Below are 26,083 nucleotides of genomic sequence, written 5' to 3'. Positions count from 1 at the left end.
CCCAAGAAAATAAAGCCTGTCACTGTTTGCATTGTTTCTCATTTATTTGCCATGAAGTAATGGAACCAGATGGAATGGGAAAGACTAGAGATCACTTTAAGAAAATTAGAGATATCAAGGGAACTCATCATGCAAAAATGGGCATAATAAAGGAAAGAAAATATATGGACCTAACAGAAGCAGAAGATATTAAGAAGAGGTGGCAAAAATACACAGAATAACTATACAAAAAAGATCTTCATGACCCATATATTCAAGATGGTGTGATCAGTCACCTAGAACCAGACATCATGGATGGGAATTCAAGTGGTCCTTAGGAAGCATCACTACGAACAAAGCTAGTGGAGGTGATGGAATTCCAGTTGAGCTATTTCAAATCCTAAAAGATGATACTGTGAAAGCGCTGCACTCAATATGCCAGCAAATTTGGAAAACTCAGCAGTGGCCACAGGACTGGAAAAGGTCTGTTTTCATTCCAATCCCAAAGAAAGGTAATGTCAAAGAATGCTCAAACTACTGTACAATTGCACTCCTCTCACATGCTAGCAAAGCAATGCTCAAAATTCTCCAGGCCAGGCTTCAACAATACATGAACCATGAACTTCCAGATGTTCAAGTTGGATTTAGAAAAGGCAGAGGAACCAGAGACCAAATTGCCAACATCTGCTGGATCATCAAAAACCAAGAGAGTTCCAGAAAAACATCTATCTCTGCTCTATTGACTATGCCAAAGCCTTTGACTGTGTGGATCACAATAAAATCTGGAAAATTCTTAAAGAGATGGGGATACCAGACCACCTGACCTTTCTCTTGAGAAATCTCTATGCAGGTCAGGAAGCAACAGTTAGAACTGTACATGGAACAACAAACTGGTTCCAAATAGGAAAAGGAGTACGTCAAGGCTATATATTGTCACTCTTCTTATTTAACTTATATACAGAGTACATCGTGAGAAACCCTGGGCTGGATGAAGCCCAAGCTGGAATCAAGGTTGTGGGGAGAAAGATCAATAACCTCAGATGTGCAGATGACACCACCCTTATCGCAGAAAGCAAAGAAGAACTAAAGAGCCTCTTGATGAAAGTGAAAGTGGAGAGTGAAAAAGTTGGCTTAAAACTCAACATTTAGAAAACGAAGATCATGGCATTTGGTCCCATCACTTCATGGGAAATAGGTGGGGAAATAGTGGAAACAGTGTCAGACTTTTTTTTTTTTTTTTGAGCTCCAAAATCACTGCAGTTGGTGACTGCAGCCATGAAATTAAAAGGCGTTTGCTCCTTGGAAGAAAAGTTATGACCAACCTTGACAGCTTATTAAAAAGGAGAGACATTACTTTGCCAACAAAAGACTCTCTATTCAAAGCTATTGTTTTTCCAGTAGTCGTGTATGGATGTGAGAGTTGGACTATAAAGAAAGCTGAGTGCTAAAGAATTAATGTTTTTAAACTGTGGTGTTGGAGAAGACTGTTGAGAGTCCCTTGGACTGCAAGGAGATCCAGTTAGCTTATCCTAAAGGAGTTCAGTCCTGGTTGTTCATTGGAAGGACTGAAACTAGAGGTTGAAGCTGAAACTCCAATACTTTGGCCACCTAATGCAAGGAGCTGACTCATTTGAAAAGACCATGATGTTGGGAAAGATTGAAGGCAGGGGGAGAAGGGGACAACAGAGGATGAGATGGTTGGATGGCATCACCGACTCAATGGACATGAGTTTGAGTACTCATGAGTACTCTGAGTTTGAGAACTTTAAAGTTTGTTTTTAAAGTTCTGGGAATTGGTGATGGACAGGGAGACCTGACGTGCTGCAGTCCTTTGGGTCGCAAAGAGTTGGAGACGAATAAGTGCCTGAAATGAAATAATTAATGAATGAATGATGGAACCGGATACTGTGATCTTTGTTTTTTGAATGTTGAATTTTAAGCCAGCATTTCATTGTCCTCTTTCACTTTCATCAAGAGGCTCTTCAGTTCCTCTTCATTTTTCTGCTGTAAGGGTGGTGTCATCTGCATATCTGAGGTTATTGATATTTTTCCCAGCAATCTTCATTCCAACTTGTGTTTCATCCAGCCCAGCATTTGCAATGATGTACTCTGCATATAAGTTAGATAAGCAGGGTGACAATATACAACCTTGACATACTCCTTTCCCAATTTGGAACCAGTCTGTTGTTCCATGTCTAGTTCTTGCCTCCTTTATCATAGATCAATGGCCATAGGTGCGTGTGTTTATCTCTGGACTTTCTATTATGTTCCATTGATCTATATTTTTGATTTTGTGCCAGTACATGCTGTTTTGATTCCTGCAGCCTTCGAGTATAGTTAAAAGTCACAGAACCTGATTACTCTAGCTCTGTTTTTCAAAACCCAGATTAAAAAAAAAACAAAAACTGGAAATAAATATGTGATGTTGTGTGATAATTTATCTCTTGTTATTTTGGCTAATAAAACTTTAATCCTAATTTGTCATCATTTTCTCTTTATTTTTCTGCCGTCCTATATCAGTATTGCTTAAACTATCAAGTCATGAAACAGGTTAATAGAGCAAATAGATACATCTATCCAAAGATTATGATAGATTTCTTGCAGAAGACTAGTTTCTCATCTATAGAGTTTCCTAAAAGCTGAAAAATGTATTTGGGTGTTGTTTGTTTTGTTCTGTTTTGTCACAACATCATAATTGTTGTCTTTAAATTTTTTTCATGGTATATAAAGTAAATTATAATATATTCCCCTTCATGGATCACTTTCTTGTCATGGTGAAAGGGCTTGCATAACTCAGTGAAGCTTTGAGCCATGCTGTACAAGGCCACCCAAGACAGATGTGTCATAATGAAGTGTTCTGACAAAACATGGTCCACTGGAGGAGGAAATGGCAACCCACTCTGTTATTCTTGCCGCAAGAAACCCTATTAACAGTACGAAAAGTCACAAATATATGACACTGGAAGATGCGCTCCCCAGGTGGGAAGGTGTCCAGTATGCTACTGGGGAAGGATGGAAGGCAATCACTAAATACTCCCGAAAGAATTAAGTAATGGGCCAAAGTGTAAACAGTGCTCTACTGTGGACATGTCTGGTGGTGAAAGTAAAGTCTGATTCTGTAAAGACATAGGAGCCTGAGTGCTACAGTCCATGGGATAACAAACAATCAGCTACAACTTAGCCACTGAATAATCTTTTATATGAATTTTTTGATTTATGGAAATAGGTAGATATTTATGTGATGGTGTGCACAGTCCTTATTTTGTGGCTCATTCATAGATTTCTAAGTTTGCAGATGAGTCTGCTTTTCAGAGAACTGATCCAGATATATTTCTATATTGTCATAAAAGCTACCTATTTGAAACAACCTTCTTAAAACTTTACTTAAATATAAAACAACTTGACATTTATAATACTCTTAGCCTGCTTTCTAAATGAGTGTGTCCAGTCTTACCATCTAGAGACAAAATTGTTGGAAGTCAATCAAGTCTTCATGTGATTATAATCATTCCTTTGTAGAGATGAATATCTTCACCCAGTAATGTTCAATACTAATTAATGCGCTGTCTTGCAATCCTGTATGAACTTTTATTGCTGAGACAATAGCACATTCTATTCCATTTCTGTGAACTGGAGTATTAGATTTCCAGAAGATTCCAAAATAGTGAAATTTTCTCAGATTTCTACCAGACTTGGTTTTCAGTATCAGTATCAGTTCAGTCGCTCAGTCATATCTGACTCTTTGTGACCCCATGAACTGCAGCACGCCAGGCCTCCCTGTCCATCACAAATTGCTGGAGTCTACCCAACCCATATCCATTGAGTCAGTGATGCCATCCAATCATCTCATCCTCTGTCGTCCCCTTCTCCTGCCCTTAATCTTTCCCAGAATCAGGGTCTTTTCAAATGAGTCAGCTCTTCGCATCAGGTGGTGAAAGTATTGGAGTTTCAGCTTCAACATCAGTCCTTCCAATGACTTGGTTTAGGGTTTACTTAAAAAAAAAAAAAAAATAGCCTCCAGGAAAAATTCCTCTAATGAAGCAATTAACATCCTAGTGATCACAGGCTATTTCTTATACAGCGGAATAACCAAAGATCCTTTTAGTCAACTCTGGCACCACAATGACACTATACAGCATGCCTCTGTGACGTTGTAACAAGCACTTCTGGGAAGAGAAGGGGCACTTTTGGTAGTTATGTCCGAACGATAGGCCTCAATTGGTTAGTTACCTTACTTAAGGCCTGGGGGTTCAGATCTAGAGCTTTTCAGAATTGGTCTAGATTCTGATATAGAGACACCATTTTGAAAGCCCATTGATATTTTTAAAGTATCATTTAAAACCACTAGGAAACTATTTAAAAAAAACCTATAAATATCATACATATACCTATATAAAATAGATTTAAAATTTTATCTCTTTATTATCTTTTGGGTATTTTTATTAATAATATTCATTTCAGTCATAACTGAGTCTGATATCACAGTCAGATTCCTTAACTTTAGTTAAATACATTGGAATGAATCTTGTTACTTTAGTCAAATAAATTGTAATAAATTCTGTTCCTTGTTTAATTGTTTTTTAATGAATGCCATTCTTTCAGTTGATTAAAGCAATTTTTACAGTGACTTTGTAAGTTGTCCCACATTGAGTGGATTTTAAATAGTAATTAATTGCCTGGGAAGCAGAAGAACAGAGTGGTTATTACAGCTCATAGGAATTTAAGGAAAAAGAATTTCTAACCGTTACAGTTATGTAGATCTTCCCCTAGTATCCATAAAATGTTTTAACTTGAATTCTCTCTAGTTGATTTTATAGTTTCAACTCATATATTTACTGTTTTCAAAAATATATTATGCCCCTATTTCTATAAAAGTACACATGTTCTGTTTTTAAATGCCAAGTTGTGTTGATTCCATAGAGATTTGGGGAAATTTATCCTAATGGGCATAATTACTGTGGAAGCTAAAAATAATAGCTGTGTCCTTCTTTTTCCTTCTTTTTTTTAAAAAGCTGGACCTGTGATCTGCAGAATGCTGAGTTATCCCCCAACTCGCCGAGCGTTAATTGTGGGTTGTGGTCTACAAATGTTCCAACAGCTCTCAGGCATTAACACCATCATGTATGTATTTCTTTCTAACTTTTTACTGAAAAGATTGTGAGGAATTATTTTATATGAAAAAAATAGTAGGAACCTTGATGATTTGTTTTTATTAAATGTGTAGAAGTCTCCTTTGGGGAGATACTTAACCGTACAGTATTAAAAAAAAAAAAACTGTATAATTTAAAAATCTTACCAAATTTTAACTAGAAGGAAGTGACTTATTTTGTTCATTGTAATTCTTGGCTTTATTTGATTTCTTACAATTTCTTTTTTATGCCATCAATTAATTTATTTTATTCTGAGCTACTAAATGTTTCATTTTTCATAAGCTATTTCTTGATTCTCATTAAAAAGTAAACCAAAGGGTAACCCTGGCATTTATTAGAGATCAGTGGACACACAACTAGTTCATTTCCTTTCAGGGCAGTCAGTTACAATGCAGTGTGATAAGAATATTCATAGAAGTACATTTTTTACAACTAGAGTACAGTGGACCAGGGATGGACTGGGAGCAAAGTAGGGAATATACAAAAGTTCCGCGTTTTCTAATTTTCAAAGTAACTCTCAAAGTTGTATGTGTGTTGTGGGTGAAGCAGAGTGAATAGTGGGGGTTCTGCCGTATTTCATTCATTCGATGTTAAACCCATTTTTGATGGTTGATTTTGTGCTAGATACATAGCAGTGAATACAGGAGACATGGTCCTTGGCCTTATAGAATACACAGGCTGGTGCAGGAAACAACACATTAAATAAATTCACAATTTAATACAGAATTTCAAATTGTCATAAAGAGAGCTACGTAAGATTGTTCCAAGAGAAGACTTTTAAGATCCTAGGTGATAGAATATGGGTTATAGAAAAGCTGATTTTTGCTGAGAATCTGGTTATTGATGAAAAGCTATGTTCTCAGAAGCTTTCCCCTATACATACTGGTTAAAATTATTCATTAGAAAAATACAAATTATGTAAAATTAGATTTTACCTAGTAAACATTTGTTTTGGGGACTTTTGATTATTTTTTTAATTACTTGGGTTATAATGAATTATTCTGTGGTAGTTTCAGAAGAGTGAATTAGTTAAAATAACTAGGGCCCAAGGACCCATTAGATTAAGTTGGAATTTACTAAGAAACTCCAACTTGAATATATCTATACCCTTTGTGAATTTGACTTTAATGGTAATCCTTGTTAGATTTCTGAACTACATTTTAATATTGGTTCTCTCCTCCCCTCTAACATTTACTTTCATTTTTTCCTCACCATTATCATATCTATTAGCACCTAACATTTTTGTGTCTGGACGTGGCATACCATGACTTTTCTGAGGCACATCCACTGTCCTTAGTGTGGTAATAGTATGGAATTGTAACAAGGCTAGCATCAATCTTTCAAACAACGCAATTCAGTAATAATCCTATGTATAAATCTAGTTCATCAACGTAATTTAACATATGTCCTATTTCTGAAAAACTTTTGTTTGTTCTACCCTTTTCTAGGCATTTAAATTTGACAAGTTTAAAGCATAGAAAGTGAATTTTTGTTGTGCTTTTTTGTATTCCTATAAAACAAGGATCACAGACAGGGCCAATCTAATTGGTGGGTGAGGTGAAGCCAGTGTGTTCCTAGTTGAAATGATTGTTATATAGTCCACTTGTGATATCTAATGTAAAGTGTGCTGATTCAGGTTTTCAAATTTTAATAAACTGTTTATTTCTCCAAATTCTCAGTCTTTTCACAGTAAGATCAAGTGATATGACTATAAGGATCTTGATATTCCTTAAGATGTATGATAGTCATTAATGTACTATGCTTATCACAAACTCAGAGAAGGCAATGGCACCTCACTCCAGTACTCTTGCCTGGAAAATCCCATGGACAGAGGGGTCGCTGAGGGTCGGACATGACTGAGCGACTAATCTGATCTGATCTGATCTGATGCTAAGTAACTGTTGGTTTTTCATAGTATATAACTTCGGACATTCATATTTTAAGCCCATAAAACTGTAAATCAATTTCTTTAAAATAGACTGTGCTATTTTTATTATTTGGATAGAAAATGACTAATTTAGGATCCTCATATAATGTGTTTTCTTCTACTTTATCTAGTCTGTATTCATGTGTGTGCATGTATATGTTTTTCTTTTTTCATTTTTTCCCCCACTATCCTTCAGTTCAGTTCAGTTCAGTTTGGTCGCTCTGTTGTGTCCAACTCTTTGCAATCCCATGAATCGCAGCACACCAGGCCTCCCTGTCCATCACCAACTCCTGGAGTTCACTCAGACTCACGTCCATCGAGTCAGTGATGCCATCCAGCCATCTCATCCTCTGTCGTCCCCTTCTCCTTCTGCCCCCAATCCCTCCCAGCATCAGAGTCTTTTCCAATGAATCAGATCTTCATATGAGGTGGCCAAAGTACTGGAGTTTCAGCTTCAGCATCATTCCTTCCAAAGAAATCCCAGGGCTGATCTTCAGAATGGACTGGTTGGATCTCCTTGAAGTCCAAGGGACTTCAGCTTAATAGCTGCAGCTTAATAGCTTTTTATTGCCTTTACTAGAAAATATCTATTACATTTTTTCATTTTAAAATGTTATTTAATTCAGAATTCTATTTTTATGAATATTTTTATGTATATTGCTCTTTATTCTTTTTCACTTCTTCTCTTTCAAGTGGAAAATGAAGTAGGCAGTGCTCCTTTATATTTCCAACCCAAACTTAATAATCTGTAGAAGTTGAAATATTTTTTATAAAATCCATTTTCTACCCCAAGTTTGAATTCTGACTTTTACCAAGAACAGTTCATAAAAGATCATATGAAAAAACATTGAAACATAAATCATCCTTACAATTGTATTATGTAATCTTACCATGTTTAGTTTTCTCTGGTCTCCTTCATTAGGATCTTTATTTCTATATCCATGAATTAGTGTTCTATATCAGATAAAGAAATAGATTTATTTCTTAAAATATTTATTCTCTGCTATGAAAATAATATGTTGTGAGTGTATTCAGGTATCTTATATTTGTATAAGTCGTGTTTATATCCTAACCCATACCTTATGGTCCTCCTGTCATATAGAGCATAGGACTCCTAAGGTCTTAAAACTGTTACATACTTCAGACACTACATTTAACTTTTAGAAGAGGCAATTTTCTATTTTGACTCTAATCAGTAATTTCAAACATGCTGCTGAATAGGTTATTCTCTATTCACAAGAGAGAAGAACAGAGCAAATAGTGTTCTGTTTTCCTGATATATTCCTGCTATATTATTGCACTACCTCACAGACCAATAAAATAATTTCCCATGTCAAAATAAATGGAAGAGTAGTGATCTATGAAGATTATGATGATTAATGTGAAAACAACTCAGGTAATTCTCATGTGATCTATTCTAAACTCCAGTTATAGTGTCAATAATTTTCCAATCTCTAGCTAAGAGTTTTTAATTTATTAATAAAAGGGTCATTCCCACATTATTATTACCACAACCAAAATGTGGATGCGTGAGTAATTAGGTGGTAGGAAGGGAGAAAGAGGAAAAAAAGAAAAAGAGAGAAAATAAAAGAAAGGAAACACTTGGCTACATTTGAGTTTGTTAGCATCTTCTTTTGAGGAACTTAAAATAAGCTATATTTTGATATGTCTTGATAATCATAAAATTAGTCCATCTTGGACAGGTGGAAGGTAGCAGAGTTTTACCTGGGAAAAGCAAGTGTTTAAATGGATCATTTTAAGGTTACACAGAAAATCTGCAATAAAGAGGAGAAGGAAATCCAGAATTTTAAGCTTTTATGTCAGCTTCAGGTAAAAGGGATTATGGGTGTATAAATTTCTTTTGGACACTCTAAATAGTCTGCTATTTTTAAGCTGTTCTTCTTTTAGATTAATGCTTCCAGATTTATCTCTTCTTTCTCTTTTCTACTAACAAAGTAGGGGTGGGAAATAGGCAATTACATAGGATGGGCAGATCATTCCCACTTGCATGACTGCTTTGCTTTAATCCCCGGTGGATCACTACTTCTTTGTGTTTACTAGAGATAATAGATGGCTTTGGAAAAAATGGCCTTGCAATACTAATCTTAATAATATCATTTACTAAGCATTAATATTGGGTTGGTGCAAAACTAATTGCAGTTTTGCATTGTTGAACTTTGTTATTTTATATTGAAATATATTTGTAAATAAATGTGGTTATGTTATACACCATTTTCATGTGCATTTCTTGCTTCTTTTTTTTTTTTTGGTTATGCCTTATTACTTGCTGTTTATTTTATATTTATTTTAGACTAGGGAAATGCTGTTAGGCAAAAAAGCATGTTTGAGCAATTTTCTTATTTGAGTTCAAAATGGGCCATAAAGCAGCAGAGATAACGCACAATATCAGCAACACATTTGGCTCAGGGACTGCTTACAACTTTACAGTGCAGTGGTGGTTAACAAACAGCTAACAAATTCACAGTACAGAGGATCATTGAAGCTGATCCTCTTACAACTGCACGAGAAGTTGCTGAAGAACTCAACATCAGCCATTCTATGGTCATTTGGCATTTGAAGCAAATTGGAAAGGTGAAAAAGCTCCATAAGTCAGTGGCTCATGAGCTGACCACATATCAAAAGCATCATCATTAGAGTGTTGTCTTCCCTTATTCTTTGCAATAGCAATGAACCATTTCTCAATTGGATTGTGATGAGCGATTAAAAGTGAGTTTTATATGACAACTAGCAACAACTAGCTCAGTGATTGGACTGAGAAGAAGCTCCAAAGCACTTCCCAAAGCCAAACTTGCACAAAAAAAGGTCATAGTCACTGTTTGATGGTCTGCTACAAGTATGATCCACTACAGCTTTCTGAATCCTAACGAAACCATTACATCTGAGAAAGTATGCTGAGCAAATTGATGAGATGCCCCGAAAACTGCAACATCTGGAGCCGGCATTGGTCAACAGAACGGGCCCAATTCTTCTCCATGACAATGCCTGACTGCATATCATACAACCAATGCTTCAAAAATTGAGTGAATTAGGCCACAAAGTTTTGCCTCATCTGCCATATTCTCCTGACCTCTTGCCAACTGACTATGACTTCTTCAAGCATCTTGACAATTTTTGCAGGGAAATCACTTCCACATCCAGCAGTAGGCAGAAAATGCTTTCCAAGAGTTTGTCAAATCCCAAAGCATGAGTTTTTATGCTACAGAAGTAGACAGATTTATTTCTCATTTGCAAAAATTCGTTGATTGTAATGGTTAATACTTTGTTTAATAAAAATGTTTTTGAGTCTAGTTATAATGATTTAAAGTTCACTGTCCAAAACCAGAATTATGTTTACACCAACCTAATACCTGGTACTACTAGCATGTAAAATAAGTATTATCAGAAAAGGAAAAATAGGACAACACTTTTAGCCTCTTCAGTAATATAATTATTTATTGTCATGGTAAAAACAAACATGTTTACTATTTTTTACATATAACACTATAAAAATTTTCATAGACGTGACCTCTCTTGTTCTTTATAAATATCCTAGTGAGTCAGCAAGGCAGTTCTTCTGTTTATTCTCAAACTAAGGAAGCAAAAGCTTAATGAGTTAAAGTGACTTGTCCACTGTAACACAAGTTTTAGAGCTGAGGGTTGTTGTTGTTCAATTGCTAAGTTGTGTCTGACTCTTTCTGACCCCATGGACTGCAGCAAGCCAGGCCACCCTATTCCTCACTATCTCTCAGAGTATGCCAAAGTTCATGTTCATTGAATTGGTGATGCTATCCAACCATCTAATCCTCTGCAACCCTCTTCTCCTTTTGCCTTCAATCTTTCCCAGCATCAGGGTCTTTTCCAGTGAGTCAGCTGTTCACATCAGGTGGCCAAAGTACTGAAGCTTCAGCATCACTCCTTCCAGTGAGTATTCAGAGTTGATTTTCTTTAGAATTGACTGGTTTGATCTCCTTGCTGACGAAGGGACTCTCAAGACTCTCCAGCACCACCATTTGAAAACATCAATTCTTTGGTGCTCAGCTTTCTTTATGATCCAAATCTCACATCTCTACATGACTACTGGAAAAACCATGGATTTTAACAATACAGACCTTTGTGATGTCTCTGCTTTTTAAAATGCTGTCTAGGTTTGTCATAGCCTTCCTTCCAGGGAGGAAGCGTCTTCTAATTTCATGCTTGCAGTCACCATCTGCAGTGATTTTGGGGACCAAGAAGAGAAAATCTGTCACTACTTCCACTTTTTCCCCTTGATGTGAAGTGATGGGATAGCATGCCATGATCTTCACTTTTTGAATGTTGAGTTTTAAGCCAGCTTTTTCACTCTTCTCTTTCACCCTCATCAAAGGGCTATTCAGTTCCTATTCACTTTTTGCCATTATGGTGGTATCATCTGCATATCTGACATTGATATTTCTACTGGCAGTCTTGATTCCAGCTTGTAACTCATCCAGCCCAGCATTTTGCATGATGAACTCTGTTGCTGCTGCTGCTGCTACTGCTAAGTCGCTTCAGTCGTGTCCGACTCTGTGCGATCCCATAAACGGCAGCCCACCAGGCTTCCCCATCCCTGGGATTCTCCAGGCAAGAACACTGGAGTGGCTTGCCATTTCCTTCTCCAGTGCATGAAAATGAAAAGTGGAAGTGAAGTTGCTCAGTCGTGTCCGAGTCTAGCGACTCCATGGACTGCAGCCTACCAGGCTCCTTCATTCATGGGATTTTCCAGGCAAAAGTACTGGAGTGGGGTGCCATTGCCTTCTCCAGATGAACTCTGCATATAAGTTAAATAAACAGAGTGACAGTATACAACCTCATCGTACTCCTTTCCCAATTTTGAACCAGTCAGTTGTTCCATGTAAGGTCCTAACTGTTGCTTCTTGACCCACATACATCTTTCTCAGGAGACAGATAAAATAGTCTGATATTACCATCTCTAAGAATTTTCCACTGTCGGTTGTGATCTACATAGTCAAAGACTTTAGCATAGTCAATGAAGCAGAAGTAAACGTATTCCTGAAATTCCCTTGCTTTCTCTGTGATCAAGTGAACGTCAGCAATTTGATCCCTGGTTTCTCTGCCTTTTCTAAACTCAGCTTGTACATCTGAAAGTTCTCAATTCAAGACGCTGAATTGAGCTTCTACTGAATAGGCTTCTACTGCTGAAGCCTAGCTGGAAGGGTGTTGAACATAACTTTACTAGCATGGGGAATGAGCACAGTTGTGTGGTAGTTTGAACATTCTTGAACACTGCCCTTCTTTGGGATTGGGGTGAAAACTGACTGAGGGTAGAACCTGATTTTCTGACTCTGGGTCATCTGGGCTACCCTTTACTGATAGAACACCTTAAGTGCCTGGGGCTGTCATTTTAAAACTTGTCTGGGAGTGATATGTAAACAAACCAAAGTTAGTGAAATTCAGTATCACCCAAGGATAAAAGTCCAAAATGACTATGAGCTAATAAAGTTGCATCCATCTCAAGAGTTATAAAATGCATCAGACTAAACTGCTAGTACCCAGTTGAGGCCTTTGCTTTATATGCTGATCTAGAGTTCCTGGACAGGCCAGCCTAATGGTATTATACTTCTTAATCATATTTAATAATTTAATTCTATAAGTGCAATAGTTTTGAATTTGTTCCATTATCATATTTTATCCCCAACAAAGTCTCCTAGTGTGAAAAATGACCATGCAATCAGGAAACATAGTACAAAAAGCAAGCCAGCTGGTGGTAAATATAGAGAAAAATAAAGTTGACAGGAAATAAGAAAAGAATAAGGATTTGCTCTCTCACATTGTAAGTCTGAACCAAATGGGTTGTTTTACTCTCTCTGAAGTTCTCAGCAGGTAGTATGAATGGAACAAAATGCTAACATTAATGTGAGCCTTCTCTTCTCTTGCCTCCTCAGTAGGGCTCATAATATAATCCAAAAAGCCTTTGAAAGGTAATATGCATGTCTCATTGGAATGTCTCAAGATGAGTATATTGTAGTCATTTGTGTTCATTGGATGAAAGCTATTGAATGGTTGAGAAAAAAGTTTCATGTTTCACTCTTGATTAATGACTTTAGTGTTCTGGGAAGAATATTGATCCAGGAATCAGGATAATTTGCTTCAAGATCTATCTCTACCAAATTTGGGTGTGCCTGTTAATTCCCTTCCTTCTGATTACCAATAAAGTGAAGTGCCATGCTGTGCTAAATCTTTTCAGTCTTGTGTGACTCTTTGCCACCTCATAGACTATAGCCCACCAGGCTCCTCTGTCCATGGGATTCTCCAAGCAAGAATAGTGAAGTCTCCTGCATTGGCAGGCAGGTTCTTTACCACTACCTAGGAAGTCCATAAAGTGAAGTAGATGGACTTTAATGTACATTTGAATGAGGAAAAATGGAGTTTCAAGTGAAAGTAGAAGGTCAAAATTTGTGTTTGAAATACTTTAAACCTTTCTTGGATGAAAAGTTGTCAGGAGATTTTAGTCTCAAAAATGTAAGCAATAAAATGTGAGCTTCATAAGAAATTTTATGAGAATATATTTTCTTGAATATGATAATCTTTTGTTTGCTTTGTGTATTCACAGATAATTTTGTCCTGTAACAAGAATCTTAAAACTATATCTGCTCAAGTATTCATTCATTTATTTTTCAACCATCATTTACTGTATTGTTAATAGAGTTTCAGATACAAGTCTATATTCTTCCTAAGCAGATAGACCAAATAATTATAATGCATTATTATAAAAGGACAAATTAATATGCTATATGACCAATGAAAAATGAGTGACTTAATTCTATCTGGAAAATGAGGGCACATATAAACAGTTCTTGTTATTTAAATGTTTTTCCTTATCTGGAGTCATTTTAGGGGCAGAAACATGGTACTTCAAATATTAACACCACCTACTGTGTTAGATCTGAATTTAAATTGAAACTCACTACTCGGATGTAAACTCTACAAGCTTCTTAACTTCTCAGAGCCTCAGTGACCTGAAAATCAAGAATAATACCTCCTGTGGTTCTTGTGGTGTTTAAATGAGATATCCTATATGGCTCAGGCCCAAGGGAGGGACTGAGATCATGTTAATTTCCCTTCTGCTCCCTGTGTATAGCAGCTTAGAAATGCAAGATCATTTGTGAAAAGCAGAGGCATTGCATAGTTAACTTGTCCTCTTTGGCCCAAACCCATCCATCAGTCCAACATTTGAAGCATCCTCTGTAAATACAAAATTGTTATCATACCCCCCCTTTTTTTGATAATTGTTTCTAATTTTCAAAATATAGGAAAAGTGAAAAATAGTATTTTTTTTTTCTAACTAATAAATGTGACAGGATTGTTATCTGCTTCAGTGTTAGATACATTCTTTTCCTCTTATGGTTTAGTCAGGGAGAAAAGACCTCAGTGATGTTTTTAAAGTTAACTTTCATTGGAGTATAGTTGCTTTACAATGTTGTGTTAGTTTCTACCATACAGCAAAATAAATCAGCTATATGTATACATATATCCACTCGTTTTTGGATTCCCGTCTGATTTAGGTCACCACAGAGCACTGAGTAGAGTTTCCAGTGCTATACAGTAGATCTAGTTTTCTTCTTTATACATAGTAGTGTATATATGTCAATCCCAATTCATCCAACCTCCCCCTTACGTCTTTGGTAACCATAAGTTTGTTCTCTACATCTGTTATTCTATTTCTGCTTTGCAAATAAGTTCATTTCAACCATTTTTCTAGATTCCACGTATAAGCGAACCAGAAAAGACCTCAGTTAAGTTCAGTCGCTCAATCGTGTCCGACTCTTTGCGACCCCATGAATCACAGCACGCCAGGCCTCCCTGTCCATCACCAACTTCCGGAGTTCACTCAGAGTCACATCCATCGAGTCAGTGATGCCATCCAGCCATCTCATCCTCTGTCGTCTCCTTCTCCTCCTGCCCCCAATCCCTCCCAGCATCAGGGTCTTTTCCAATGAGTCAACTCTTCCTCAGTGACCTTTAAACAATAAGAACAAACAATGCCTCCCTAGGAAGTGTAGGAGCTGTGACTAAGTATACCCTGAGTGGCACGATTTGTGGTTTACATCAAAAGATAGTCAAATCCTTTCTGCATGTTTCCTAAGTCAGGTATGAATTTAAAATTTTGTAATAATTAATGGAAATTTATTACCCCCCCCCCCCGACCAGTTTGTAAAATACCCTAAGATTTGGGTTCCCTAGGACGTCTTTGGTGATATATGATATAGTTTCCTTGACTGACCTTTCTGTCACTCATATGTCATGCTGAAAGGTAAGCAGAAGAAATAGAGATGCTGTCAATGAATTGAAATACTAGCACGAAATCCAGGGGTATGCTCTAGGAAATAGGCCTGCTCTGTCCCTAAAGTAGAACCTTGCTCCCCAAATCATATGTGAGTTTGAGAGTAACCAGTCCAGTTAGTTCCAGGTGCGTGTGTGCTAAGTCATTTCAACTGTATCCGACTCTGTAAGACCCTGTGGACTGCAGCCTGGCATTCTCCTCTGTCCATGGATTCTCCAGGCAAGAATACTGGAGTGGGTTGCCATGTCCTCCTCCAGGGATCCTCCCGAACCAGGGAGCAAACCTGTGCCTTTTACATCTACCTGCATTGTCAGGCAGGTTCTCTACCATGAGCACCACCTACAAAATTGTAGAAATGTTCATTCTTTAAACAAATAAGGGGAAGGCACTCCTCCAGGGACTAGACATGCAGAACATAATGTAGCCCACCCCCAGGGAACCTTAGTCTTTTCCTCTCATCTTTAAAAAGATGTAGTGCCACCTGTCTTGAAAGGTTGTTTTGAGGATGAAATGAGGTAAGGAAATGTCTGCCTCACAGAAGGTCCTCAGATGTTGGGGAGTTTGGTTCTCCTCTTCCCATACTTGGATTTGTTATCCTCTCAATAATTCAGCTATCTGGGCTGTCCTCACTTGGTCAGCATTCTTCTTAAGAAATTTCCCTTATTGGCACAGCACAGCATTTCACCTTGAGTCTCCTTCATGACTTTTTCTACTCAGTTTACACTTTAATGCTAGTGCTCCCCATGCCTTGGCTTATAACTCTGCTGGGAGATTTTGTTACCTTCCATAGTTTCAGTGACCATCTACCTGTTAGAGATGGCCTAGCATACATTTCCAGATCAGAACTGCTCTGAGATGCATAGTCATATCCAACTGCTGGGCATTTCTATTTAGATATCCTATTCTCACCAACCTCTACATGCACAAGACTGACTCCCAATTGTTTCTCACCAATTCTGCCCTTCTTCCTCTTGTGAAGGATTTGACCAGTGGGAACCCAGGACTGTGGCTGGGGAACCAAGACGTCCAAATTCAACTAGTTGCAATTCCCTTCACTTTTACTCCCTTATCATCTGTTACTGAGCTTCCCAGGTGGCTCAGTGGTAAAGAATCTGCCTGCCAAAGGAGGAGCCACAGGAGATGCAGTTTTGATATTTGGGTCAGGAAGATCCCCTGGAGGAGGAAATGGCAACCCACTCCAGTGTTTCCACCTAGAGAATCCCATGGACAAAAGACCCTGGAGGGCTACAGTCCATGGAATTGCAAAGAGTCACATACGGCTGAGTGAACACAAACACAACATCTCTTATATTCTTCCTATTATCTTCATTTTCATTATCTGTCCAAGTTTAGGCCATGCTTTAGTTAGAGTTCATTGTATTTGCAAGTAACAATTTACTCAAACCTAACTTTACAAAAACAAGAGTGATTTGCAATAAGGGCACAGGGTTGAAGTCTAGAAATAAAGCTGAACCTGCCAAGGGGCTTGTGAAAAAAATTAATCAATGTCAATCTAAGAAAGAAGTGGAAAATTTTATTTGAGCAAACCTGAAAATAACCGAAAGACAGTCTCAGAATGTTGAGAACTGTTTTTAAGAGGCAAAGAGGGAGGGCAGTGTACATATGATTTTCCCTTAAAGAAAATATGAAGAGGGTCACACATATGAAGAGGGTATGTGTGACCAAGCACACATCTCTTGTAGAAGGTTGTTGTTAGTCACTAGAAATAGACATCTAAGGTAATGGTTTTAGTGTTTTCATAGGTATGAGAAGACGAAAGAATCAGGTTCATAAAAATTTCTCTTGAAAATATCTGTCTGTCTGAGGAGCAGTGCTGTCAGTTTTGCCTTATCTTGATCTTTACCCGGAATTCCTTTCAGGCTATATTGTTGATAAGCAACTGCAGCGATTAATGACTTGGTTCTTATAGAACTGGATGGTTGGCAGCGTTCTTTATTGTACAATCCCGTCCCTTTCTATCTTAATTTTTTTTTTTTTTTGGTCTTAATTTTGTCCAGGGTGTGGGAGACATTTCATGACCAACTTGTTTCATAGCATTAGGTATGCTCATGCCCAGATCAGGCAGGGATTTACTTCATAGGCCACTCAATGTGCTATTACTGGACTAGGCTCTGTTAACAGTAACCAGAAGCCTCTGGACCACCATAACACCTAATCTGTTATGGTCCAGGAAATGGTTCCCTCTCATTGCTTCTTCCCATACCTACAGTTACACTATTATAGCCATTGATCTTATAGAACTATTTATTTGATCAGTGGTTTCAAATCACCTAATCATGAATAATTTTATCTGAGGTTCCATCATACATTTGGTAATAAAGGAACCAACAACCTTATAAAATAGAAAGAATATAAGTAATATAGGTGGTAGGTTATAAGTAGGTAGTTAATCTAAGAATTTCTATTAGGTTTGACTCAGTATATTCCCAGGTTGTTTGATCAGTCTATTTTGCATCAATTACTATCTTTAAGGGAAATGATAAATAAGCACTGGATATACATAAAGTTCACCAAAGATGTCTACACCTACAAGGCAAATAGTGGGTCATTAAGACCACTTACAGGGTTGAGAAAGCAATATTATCTTCTAAGGAGCTACACTGCTGATGCCAGAAGGAGAAAAATTGATGTATATGGTTCAGTAGGTATTTTTCCTGTTGGGGAGATCTGGTTAAGGCATAATGCAGTTGCACACTAGAAGGAACAATGGAGGCCAAAATGGGCAGAGGAAAATATTACATTTTTTTATGTCTTGCCTTAAAATATGAGTTTTTATTTCTTCAGAGCTAAGAGCAGAAACTGGAGAGTCATGTGCTCAGCCTCTGTGATCATGTGACATTGTGGTTTTGTTTTTTCTGGCTGTATGCATTCTCTTCCTTCTTTCTCTTTGAGATCTTTCTGTGGTTTTTCTCATCTGTGATCACACTCTGCCCCCATAACCTTGGATGTACTTCTAAATTCAAGCATCTACAAAAGATTAACTAGAATTGTACCAATTCCTAATTTCTTCTTACAGCCTTTGTTTTAAAGTCTGTTTTGTCTGATATGAGTATTGTTAGCTTCCCTGGTGGCTCAGAGAGTAAAGCATCTGCCTGCAATGTGGGAGACCTGGGTTTGATCCCTGAGTCAGGAAGATCCCCTGGAGAAGGAAATGGCAACCCACTCCAGTACTCTTGCCTGGAAAATCCCATGGACGGAGAAACCTGGTGTAGGCTAAGGTCCATGGGGTCGCAAAGAGTTGAACATGACTCCACTTTCACTTTCATTCCATCTTTCTCATGATTTACATTTGTGTGAAGTACGTGCTCCGGTCCTCTTACTTTCAGTCTGTAAATGTCCATAGGTCTGTGGTGGGTCTCTTGTAGACAGCATATATATATATATGTCTTGTCTTGTACCCATCCAGCCAGTCTACATCTTTTGGTTGGTGCATTTAATCCATTTACATTTAAGGTAATTATTGATATGTATGATCCTATTACCATTTTGTTAATTGTTTAGGGTTTATTTTTTGTAGATCTTTTTCCTTCTCTTGTGTTTCCTGCCCAGACAAGTTCCTTTAGCATTTGTTGTAAAGCTGGTTTAGTGATGCTAAATTCTCTGAATTTTGCATATGTGGAAAGCTTTTGATTTCTCCATTAAAATCTGAATGAGAGTTTTGTTGTGTAGAGTATTCTTGGTTGTAGTTTCTTGCCTTTCATCACTTGGAATATATCATGACATTCCCTTCTGGCTTATAGAGTTTCTGTTGAGAAATCAACAGATAATCTTCCAGGATTTCCCTTGTATGTTATTTTTCTTTTTTCCCTTGTTGCTTTTAATATTTTATGGTTGTCTTTAATTTTTCTCATTTTGGTTACTATGTGTCTTGGTGTGTTCCTCCTTGGGTTTATCCTGCCTGGGACTCTTTATGCTTTCTGGACTTTGCTGACTTTCTCCTTTCCCATGATGGGGAAGTTTTCAGCTTTTGTCTCTTCAAATATTTTCTCAGGTCCTTTCTCTCTTCTCCTTCTGGCACCCCTTTAAGGCAAATGTCAGAGTTTTGATGTTGTCCCAGAGGTCTCTTAGGCAGTCTTCATTTCCTTTCATTCTTTTTTCTGTTTTCTGTTCTGCAACAATGATTTCTACCATTCTGTCTTTCAGATCACTCATCTATTCTTCTGCCTCAGTTATTCTGTTATTGATTCCTTCTAATGTATTGTTCATCTCTGTTTGTTTGTTCTTTAGTTCTTCTAGATCTTTGGTAAGCATTTCTTTCATCTTCTCCATTCTTTTTCCAAGATCCTGGATCATTTTCACTACCATTATTCTGAATTCTTTTTCTGGAAGATTGCCTATCTCTTCTTCATTTAGTTGTTTTTCTGGGGATTTGTCTTGTTCATTCATCTGAGACATAACTCTATTTCTTTTCATTTTGATTATTTTTCTGTGGTTGTTTTATTAGTTCTGGAGGCTGCTTGGATTGTAATTCTAGTTTCTTCTGTCTACCCTTTGGTGGATGAGGAGAAGAGGCTTGTGCAGGCTTCCTGATGGGAGGAACTGGCTGTGGGGAAAACTGGGTCTTGCTCTGGTGGGCAGGGCTGTGCTCAGTAAAACTTTAATCCAGTTGTCTACTGATGGTTTTGCCTGTGCTCCCTTCTGTTTAGTTGTTTGGCCTGAGATGACTCAGTCCTGAAGTCTGTAGGCTCTATGCTAGGGCCAGTGGCAAACTCCAAGAGGACTTAGGCCGAGATGCATCTCCCAAGACTGCTGCTGCCAGGGCCCCGTCCCTGCAGTGGGCCACTGTCAACCCATGCCTCTGCAAGAGACCCTCAGACTCTCATGTGTAGGTCTGGCTCGTTCTCCTGTGGGGCCACTGTTCCTTTCCCCTGGGTTTTGGTATGCACACAGTTTTTTTTGTGCCCTTCAGTAGTGGAATCTCTGTTTCTCCCAGTCCTGTGGAAGTCCTGTAATCAAGCCCTACTAACCTTCAATGTCAAATTCCCTGGAGATTCCCAGTCTCTTTGCCAGATCCCCAGGCTACAGAGCCTGATGTGGAGTCTAGAACCTTCACAACAGTGGGAGAACTTCTTTGATATTATTGTTCTTCAGTTTGTGGGTCCCCCACCCAGTAGGTATAGGATTTGATTTTATCATTATTCAGTCCCTCCTACTGTCTTGTTGCACCTTCTCCTTTGTCCTTGGATGAGGGATATCTTTTTTATGGTGGGTTCCAGTGTTCTCCTGTTGGTGGTTGTATAACAACTAGTTGCAAATTTTGGTGCTCTCACAGGGGAAGATAAGCACAGGTCCTTCTATTCCACTATCTTGAACCAGTCCCCTGAAAAATTTTAGTCCTTTAATCACATAGGTGGCTCCCAAATTCCTAATTCCTAAGAGAGAAAATCAAAGTGAACCTCCTTTTGTGAGGGAGGGTGTGAGGCCAAGATGACAGGGCAACACCAGGAGATGTGCAGAGAATTTTTCAGCCTTAAATTTCACCTCCAACAGTTTATCCTTCTTATCTCTGTGAAGTTTCTGAAATAAAGTCAAGTCTTATCCATCTTGACTTAAAATTATTTAATGACAACCACAGCATTCAGCAGATCGGAAAGTCTAGAACCATTTGTGGCATTACTTTTGTCCATCTCTTTCCTGCCCTGTTTCAGACCAATTCTCCCATGCTCTGCCTCCTGCTCTGTGGAACATTCTCTGCTTCTGATGAGTAACCAAAGCCTCAGGGCTTTTAGGTCTTTTTATACAGTTCATGAGGTTCGTGGCAAATATACTGGGTTAGTTTGCCATTCCCTCCTCCAGTGGATCACATTTTGTCATACCTCTTCACTATGACCTGTCCGTCTTGGGTGGCCCTACACGGCATGATTCATAACTTCATCGAGTTACTCAGCCCCTTCACCACAACAAGGCAGTGATCCATGAAGGGGATCAGAAGGGATGAGGCGTCAGAGGATGAGATGGCTGGATGGCATCACCGATGGAGTAGTTATGAACTTGGGCAAACTCTGGGAGATGGTGAAGGATGGGGGACCTGGCATGCTGCAGTCCATGGGGTCACGAAAAGTTGGACACAACGGGGCAATTGAACAACAGCAGGGCCTATGCATATCATTCTCCCACTCTGACTAGGTATCTGTCATAATAGTATTGTGCTTTGTTTGTGCTTCATTTAACATTTCTGCTTTTTAAAACTTCAGACTTATTTTTTTCCCTAGAAAGATTATACAAATAATAAAATTACCCCCCTCAAAGTACTTACCCAGAGTAAGCCAGCTATATTTTCGTTTCTACTGACTTTTGTTTTCTGTTCATCACCAGGGTCATAGTACGGTGTTATACTGGATTTGGCTTTGTCTGTGTGAGTGTCTTCCTTAACTAGTTTGCAGTTATGACCTCAGGAAAACAAAAACCATGGCATTCAAGATTTGAAAATAGGATTTTTCGAAACCACTGCCAAGTGAATTCTTTTCTTTAGAATTAGTGACAAGCTACAATGACATTTTTAATAACTTTTAATATTAGCTGTATACTCAGTTTGGGTTTAGTTTAGTTTAGTTTGGGTTTCAACATTGAAGGTCCATGACAAAAATTCTAAAGACAGATCTCTTGGTTCCTTCTTTCTCAGGCAACTGGAGAGCTAAGGTAGTGACTTCTGTCCACGTTTGTGATAGTACTTCCTGTGACTGATAGAATTGCAGAATTTCAAATGTTATTAAGCTGCTAGATGCAGAGACAAATAGTCTAATGACATGTTATTCTTGGCAGGAAGAAAAATGAACAGTGTTCCCTGCTGGAACATCTTCATTTATTTTGATAAGATTATTTTTATTGGGTAGATTAAAATATACAAAACTAAATATAAGGTGCTCCTGTTTCCATTTCAATAAAAACACATAGTACCAGAAAATAGAAAATGTATAAAGTATATGATTTTAACTTTAGTTTACTGCATTGAATTAACAGTCTTCTCTTCAATTCTTCTGATGATCTTCAGCTTCCTTAAGGTTCTCCCCTCAGTGTCTTATCATAATTTTGTTTGAGAAATTTAATCTGTATTTTAGCTTATTTGCAAGGACTAAGTTTAGCCCTGAGACATATTTTCTTTGAAAAATGCAAAATCTTTGCCATTGTCAAATTTCACACTGAAGTCTTGATTTCAAGGGATTGCATTGTCTCTTGGAGCCTTTGCATTGCATCTGGTCTCCCATAATCCCTGCTACTTTCCTTGGCTGGGCACAGTCAAGATGGTTGAGGTTGTGTCACCTGCCCTAAGGAATCCACATTCAATTAAAATTCTGCTTAGAACTTTCCCCATGTATGTCCTGTATGACATACAGATTGCAGATTATCAGATATCTCATATTTTAGGAATAGAGATAGAGTCAAATCATTACAGAAAAGCTGTGGACATTTTTAAGATGTTCAGTTTCATATTTTACTTTTAAGACTTTTATTCACTTAAAAAAATTTTTTTTGAGGCTAAGTGGATGAGACTACCGTTTGTCAACACTTTGAAAGTGAAAGTCACAGTCGTGTCCAACTCTTTGTGATCCCATGGACTATAGCCTGCCAGGCTCCTGTGTCCATGGAATTCTCCAGGCAAAAGTACTGGAATGGGTTGCCATGTCCTTACAATCACTTTTATCAACTGGAAGAGAGGGTGTGCTGTAACTGACTTTGGAATCAGACAGATCTGTCTAATAATGTTGTTAGAATTAAATGAGGTGGCATATTAAATGTACTCTAACTAACATAGTCACTCATTATGTACTGCACTATTATTTTATTTGGTATCAGACAGACTTGGAGTCAAATTTTACTATGTTTCCTAATCAGTTATACTACTTTGAATGACTTACATAGCCACTCTAAGTCTCAGCTTTCTTACTTGCAAATGAGATATAATCTGCCTCCCAGGGTGGTTGTGTTTTCTCTCATCCTAACCCATCTCAGTGACTGGTGCTCCCACATATCTGGTTGCTCAGGCCCCAAACCCAGGAGTCATTGTTGATACGATTTTCTTTTCCTTTTACTCCCCAATCCAGTTCTCCAGTAAGTCTTAGCCCCAAAACCATGATTTTCAAGCTGTGCAGAGGACATAAGAAACTCTTTATGAGCGAGCTGAGGGATATTTAAGTATGTGAGGGAAACACAACATGCTCAGACTACCCCTATTAAGTAGTTTAACTTTAATAAACAGAGCTATTAGGTATTTGTTTTGGCTTCGAGGTGCTGAAAAAAATTACTCATATACAAAGGGCTCCTTGAAGCCAAGAAGTTAGGGACATTTAGCTCTGTGGTGTAGTGCATATCCTTTTCCTGTCTTCATCTCCATTACTACCAGCCACACTAGCCTCTATCATCTGGTTTGTTGTAATCATCAGTCTCCTCACTGGTCTTCCTGTTTCCAGGTTTACCTTCCATAAACCATTCTTTTTTCTTTTTTTCCTCAAACTCTCTTAAGTTTGTTCCCACCATAGAGACTTTGCAGTTGCTTTTCTTTCTGCCTAGGAAGATCTTCCTCTAGATCTTCACTGTGGCTGATTCCTTGTCACTTGGGTCTAAATTTAAATGTCAACACCTCAGATAGGCCTTGACCCTGTTCCATTTCCTCCTTTCACTCTTACATCTCTCCATTTATTTTCTTCATGGTATTTATCACTGAATAAGTTATCCTCTTTGGTTGAATGAGTGCTAAGTGACTTCAGTTGTGTCCGACTCTTTGCAACCCTATGGACTGTAGCCCACCAGGCTCCCCTGTCCATGAGTTTCTCCAGGCAAGAATACTGGAGTAGGTTGTCATGCCCTCCCACAGATCTAACCTATGTCTCTTAGGTCTCCTGCATTGGTAGGCAAGTTCTTTACAAAGGCACCCCCTGGGAGGCCCATCCTCTTTGTTTACTTGTTTGTTAATAAGCTCATGAGAGTAGAGCCCTCATCTATATTGTTTACCTTTAAATTTTGCTCAGCATACAGTAGACACTCGGAGAATATTGGTGGCATTGGAAATGTGGACAAATGCTTGCTCTATTTCCTTTCTTCAGAACTCAATGATGTCATTGATGATCATGTGCCCTTTGCTGTTTCTTTATAGTAAAGTCATGCTGAAATTATGAAAGATGGGAAAGTAAGTGTCTTGGGGAGGGGGATGTCAGACATTAGATTTTTTATTTATTCTGTTTTAATAGCACTCTACCTTTATTTGAAGTGCCTGATTTTTCCAAATCTTTAGTAAATTAATTAAACAATTAATTAAACAACTGAGAAATGATTCCTTTTTCTATTTTTCTCATTACCCAAATATCCCTGAATTGGCAAATCTCAGTTGGAGAAGTACTGGAGTAATATATTGTAAAATCAAAAACACTCTTGTATATTCCTTATTTCATTGAAACATAGAACCATAAACAGCATGAAGGAAAGGTATCCATGTAGCCTTTGAGTTTATCCCAAAGGAATGAAATGGATTGCCAGATTGTATTGCACAGCGTCAGTTTGCAGTTCAACGAGATGAATATTTGCAATGATCATTAAAGAATAACTTCATGAGTAACAAAATGAAGATTCCATGATTGACCTCAATAAAGCTATAATACAGAATTATATATAATAAATTAAATTTATAATAATATTTTTATCATTAGTGCAAAATGTAAACAAGTAAATTTGGATAAGTACATATAGTTATAGGTATTTATATTCTGGCTATTTGTTTTCTTTACAGAGTGTACCTCGAACTTGCTTTTCAGTCACTAAGTCGTGTCCAGCACTTTGAGACACCATGGACTGTAGCCTGCCAAGGTCTTTTGTCCATAAAATTCTCTAGGCAAGAATACTGGAGTAGGTTGCCATTTCCTCCTCCAGGGGATCTTCCTGACCCAAGGATCGAACCCATTTCTCCTCCACTGAGAGAGGTGATTCTTTACCACTGAGCCACTAGGGAAACTTATGATTTTTTTCTAAGGATTTAAAATTCAGTTGGAAATTCCTGATGGTAACAATTTGGCTATGTTTAACTGGTACACAAAATCTCCTGTGCCTTCTCATATCTGAAGTACTGAAACAATCAAGTCAGTGCTGTTTAGGATAGCTTATAATTTACAGCTCAAGATTCCAAGTGTATTTTTCTTCAGCCCTAGAATTCCTATAGTACCATTTGCAGATGGAAGTAGAATGAGAGAAAACAGATGTTCAGGAGGCCCAGGTATAGGTGTGGGTATAAGTAGGTGGCAGATTCTGTCAGCAGGAGAATGGGTGTGCAGGAAAGGGAGTGGCAATAGCAAAGGCACTGGTAGGATCAGCTTGTTGTAATAATTACTCCGGTTAGCGCAGGGTGTTTGTCTTGCCCCTGGTAGGGGAGGAAGGAAGTACATGATGCTTATAGTTGTTCTGACAGTGTTAAAAGTGAAAAGGGCACAAGATCATTCCTATATATCAATTGTTTTAGTAAGTTTTATGTTTGTACATAAATGGTTATCTCTAATATGGTTATGTTCGTTGATAATTCAAATGACTTCTAAAACCAAAAAAGCAGAAATGACTATGGCTTCCCAGCATGAATTGTATAGTCATATAATGTTTGCTTCTACATGTTCATTAGAAAGCCAGTTCATGAATTAATTTTGTTGTTAAAATTATACTAGTAACTTAGGTTGCATGCATACAATGCATTTTTCATCAACTAGGTGA

At 37.9% G+C, this 26,083-nt stretch overlaps 1 protein-coding gene across 1 annotated transcript in view; it reads left to right on the top strand.

Moving 5' to 3' along the window:
- The window catches only part of SLC2A13 (solute carrier family 2 member 13), a 523,994-nt gene that overhangs the window by 230,177 nt on the left and 267,734 nt on the right, over window positions 1–26,083 (top strand). The window contains exon 4 of the mRNA XM_027542584.1: window positions 4,992–5,100. Coding sequence (XP_027398385.1) covers window positions 4,992–5,100 — 109 coding nt within the window. The remainder of the gene's footprint in view (window positions 1–4,991; window positions 5,101–26,083) is intronic.

The sequence above is a fragment of the Bos indicus x Bos taurus genome, chromosome 5, assembly GCF_003369695.1.
Source record: "Bos indicus x Bos taurus breed Angus x Brahman F1 hybrid chromosome 5, Bos_hybrid_MaternalHap_v2.0, whole genome shotgun sequence".
Classification (NCBI taxonomy): Eukaryota; Metazoa; Chordata; class Mammalia; order Artiodactyla; family Bovidae; genus Bos; species Bos indicus x Bos taurus.
The sequence above is the reverse complement of the archived record's forward strand: the minus strand, read 5'-3'. Positions and strand labels throughout refer to the sequence as shown.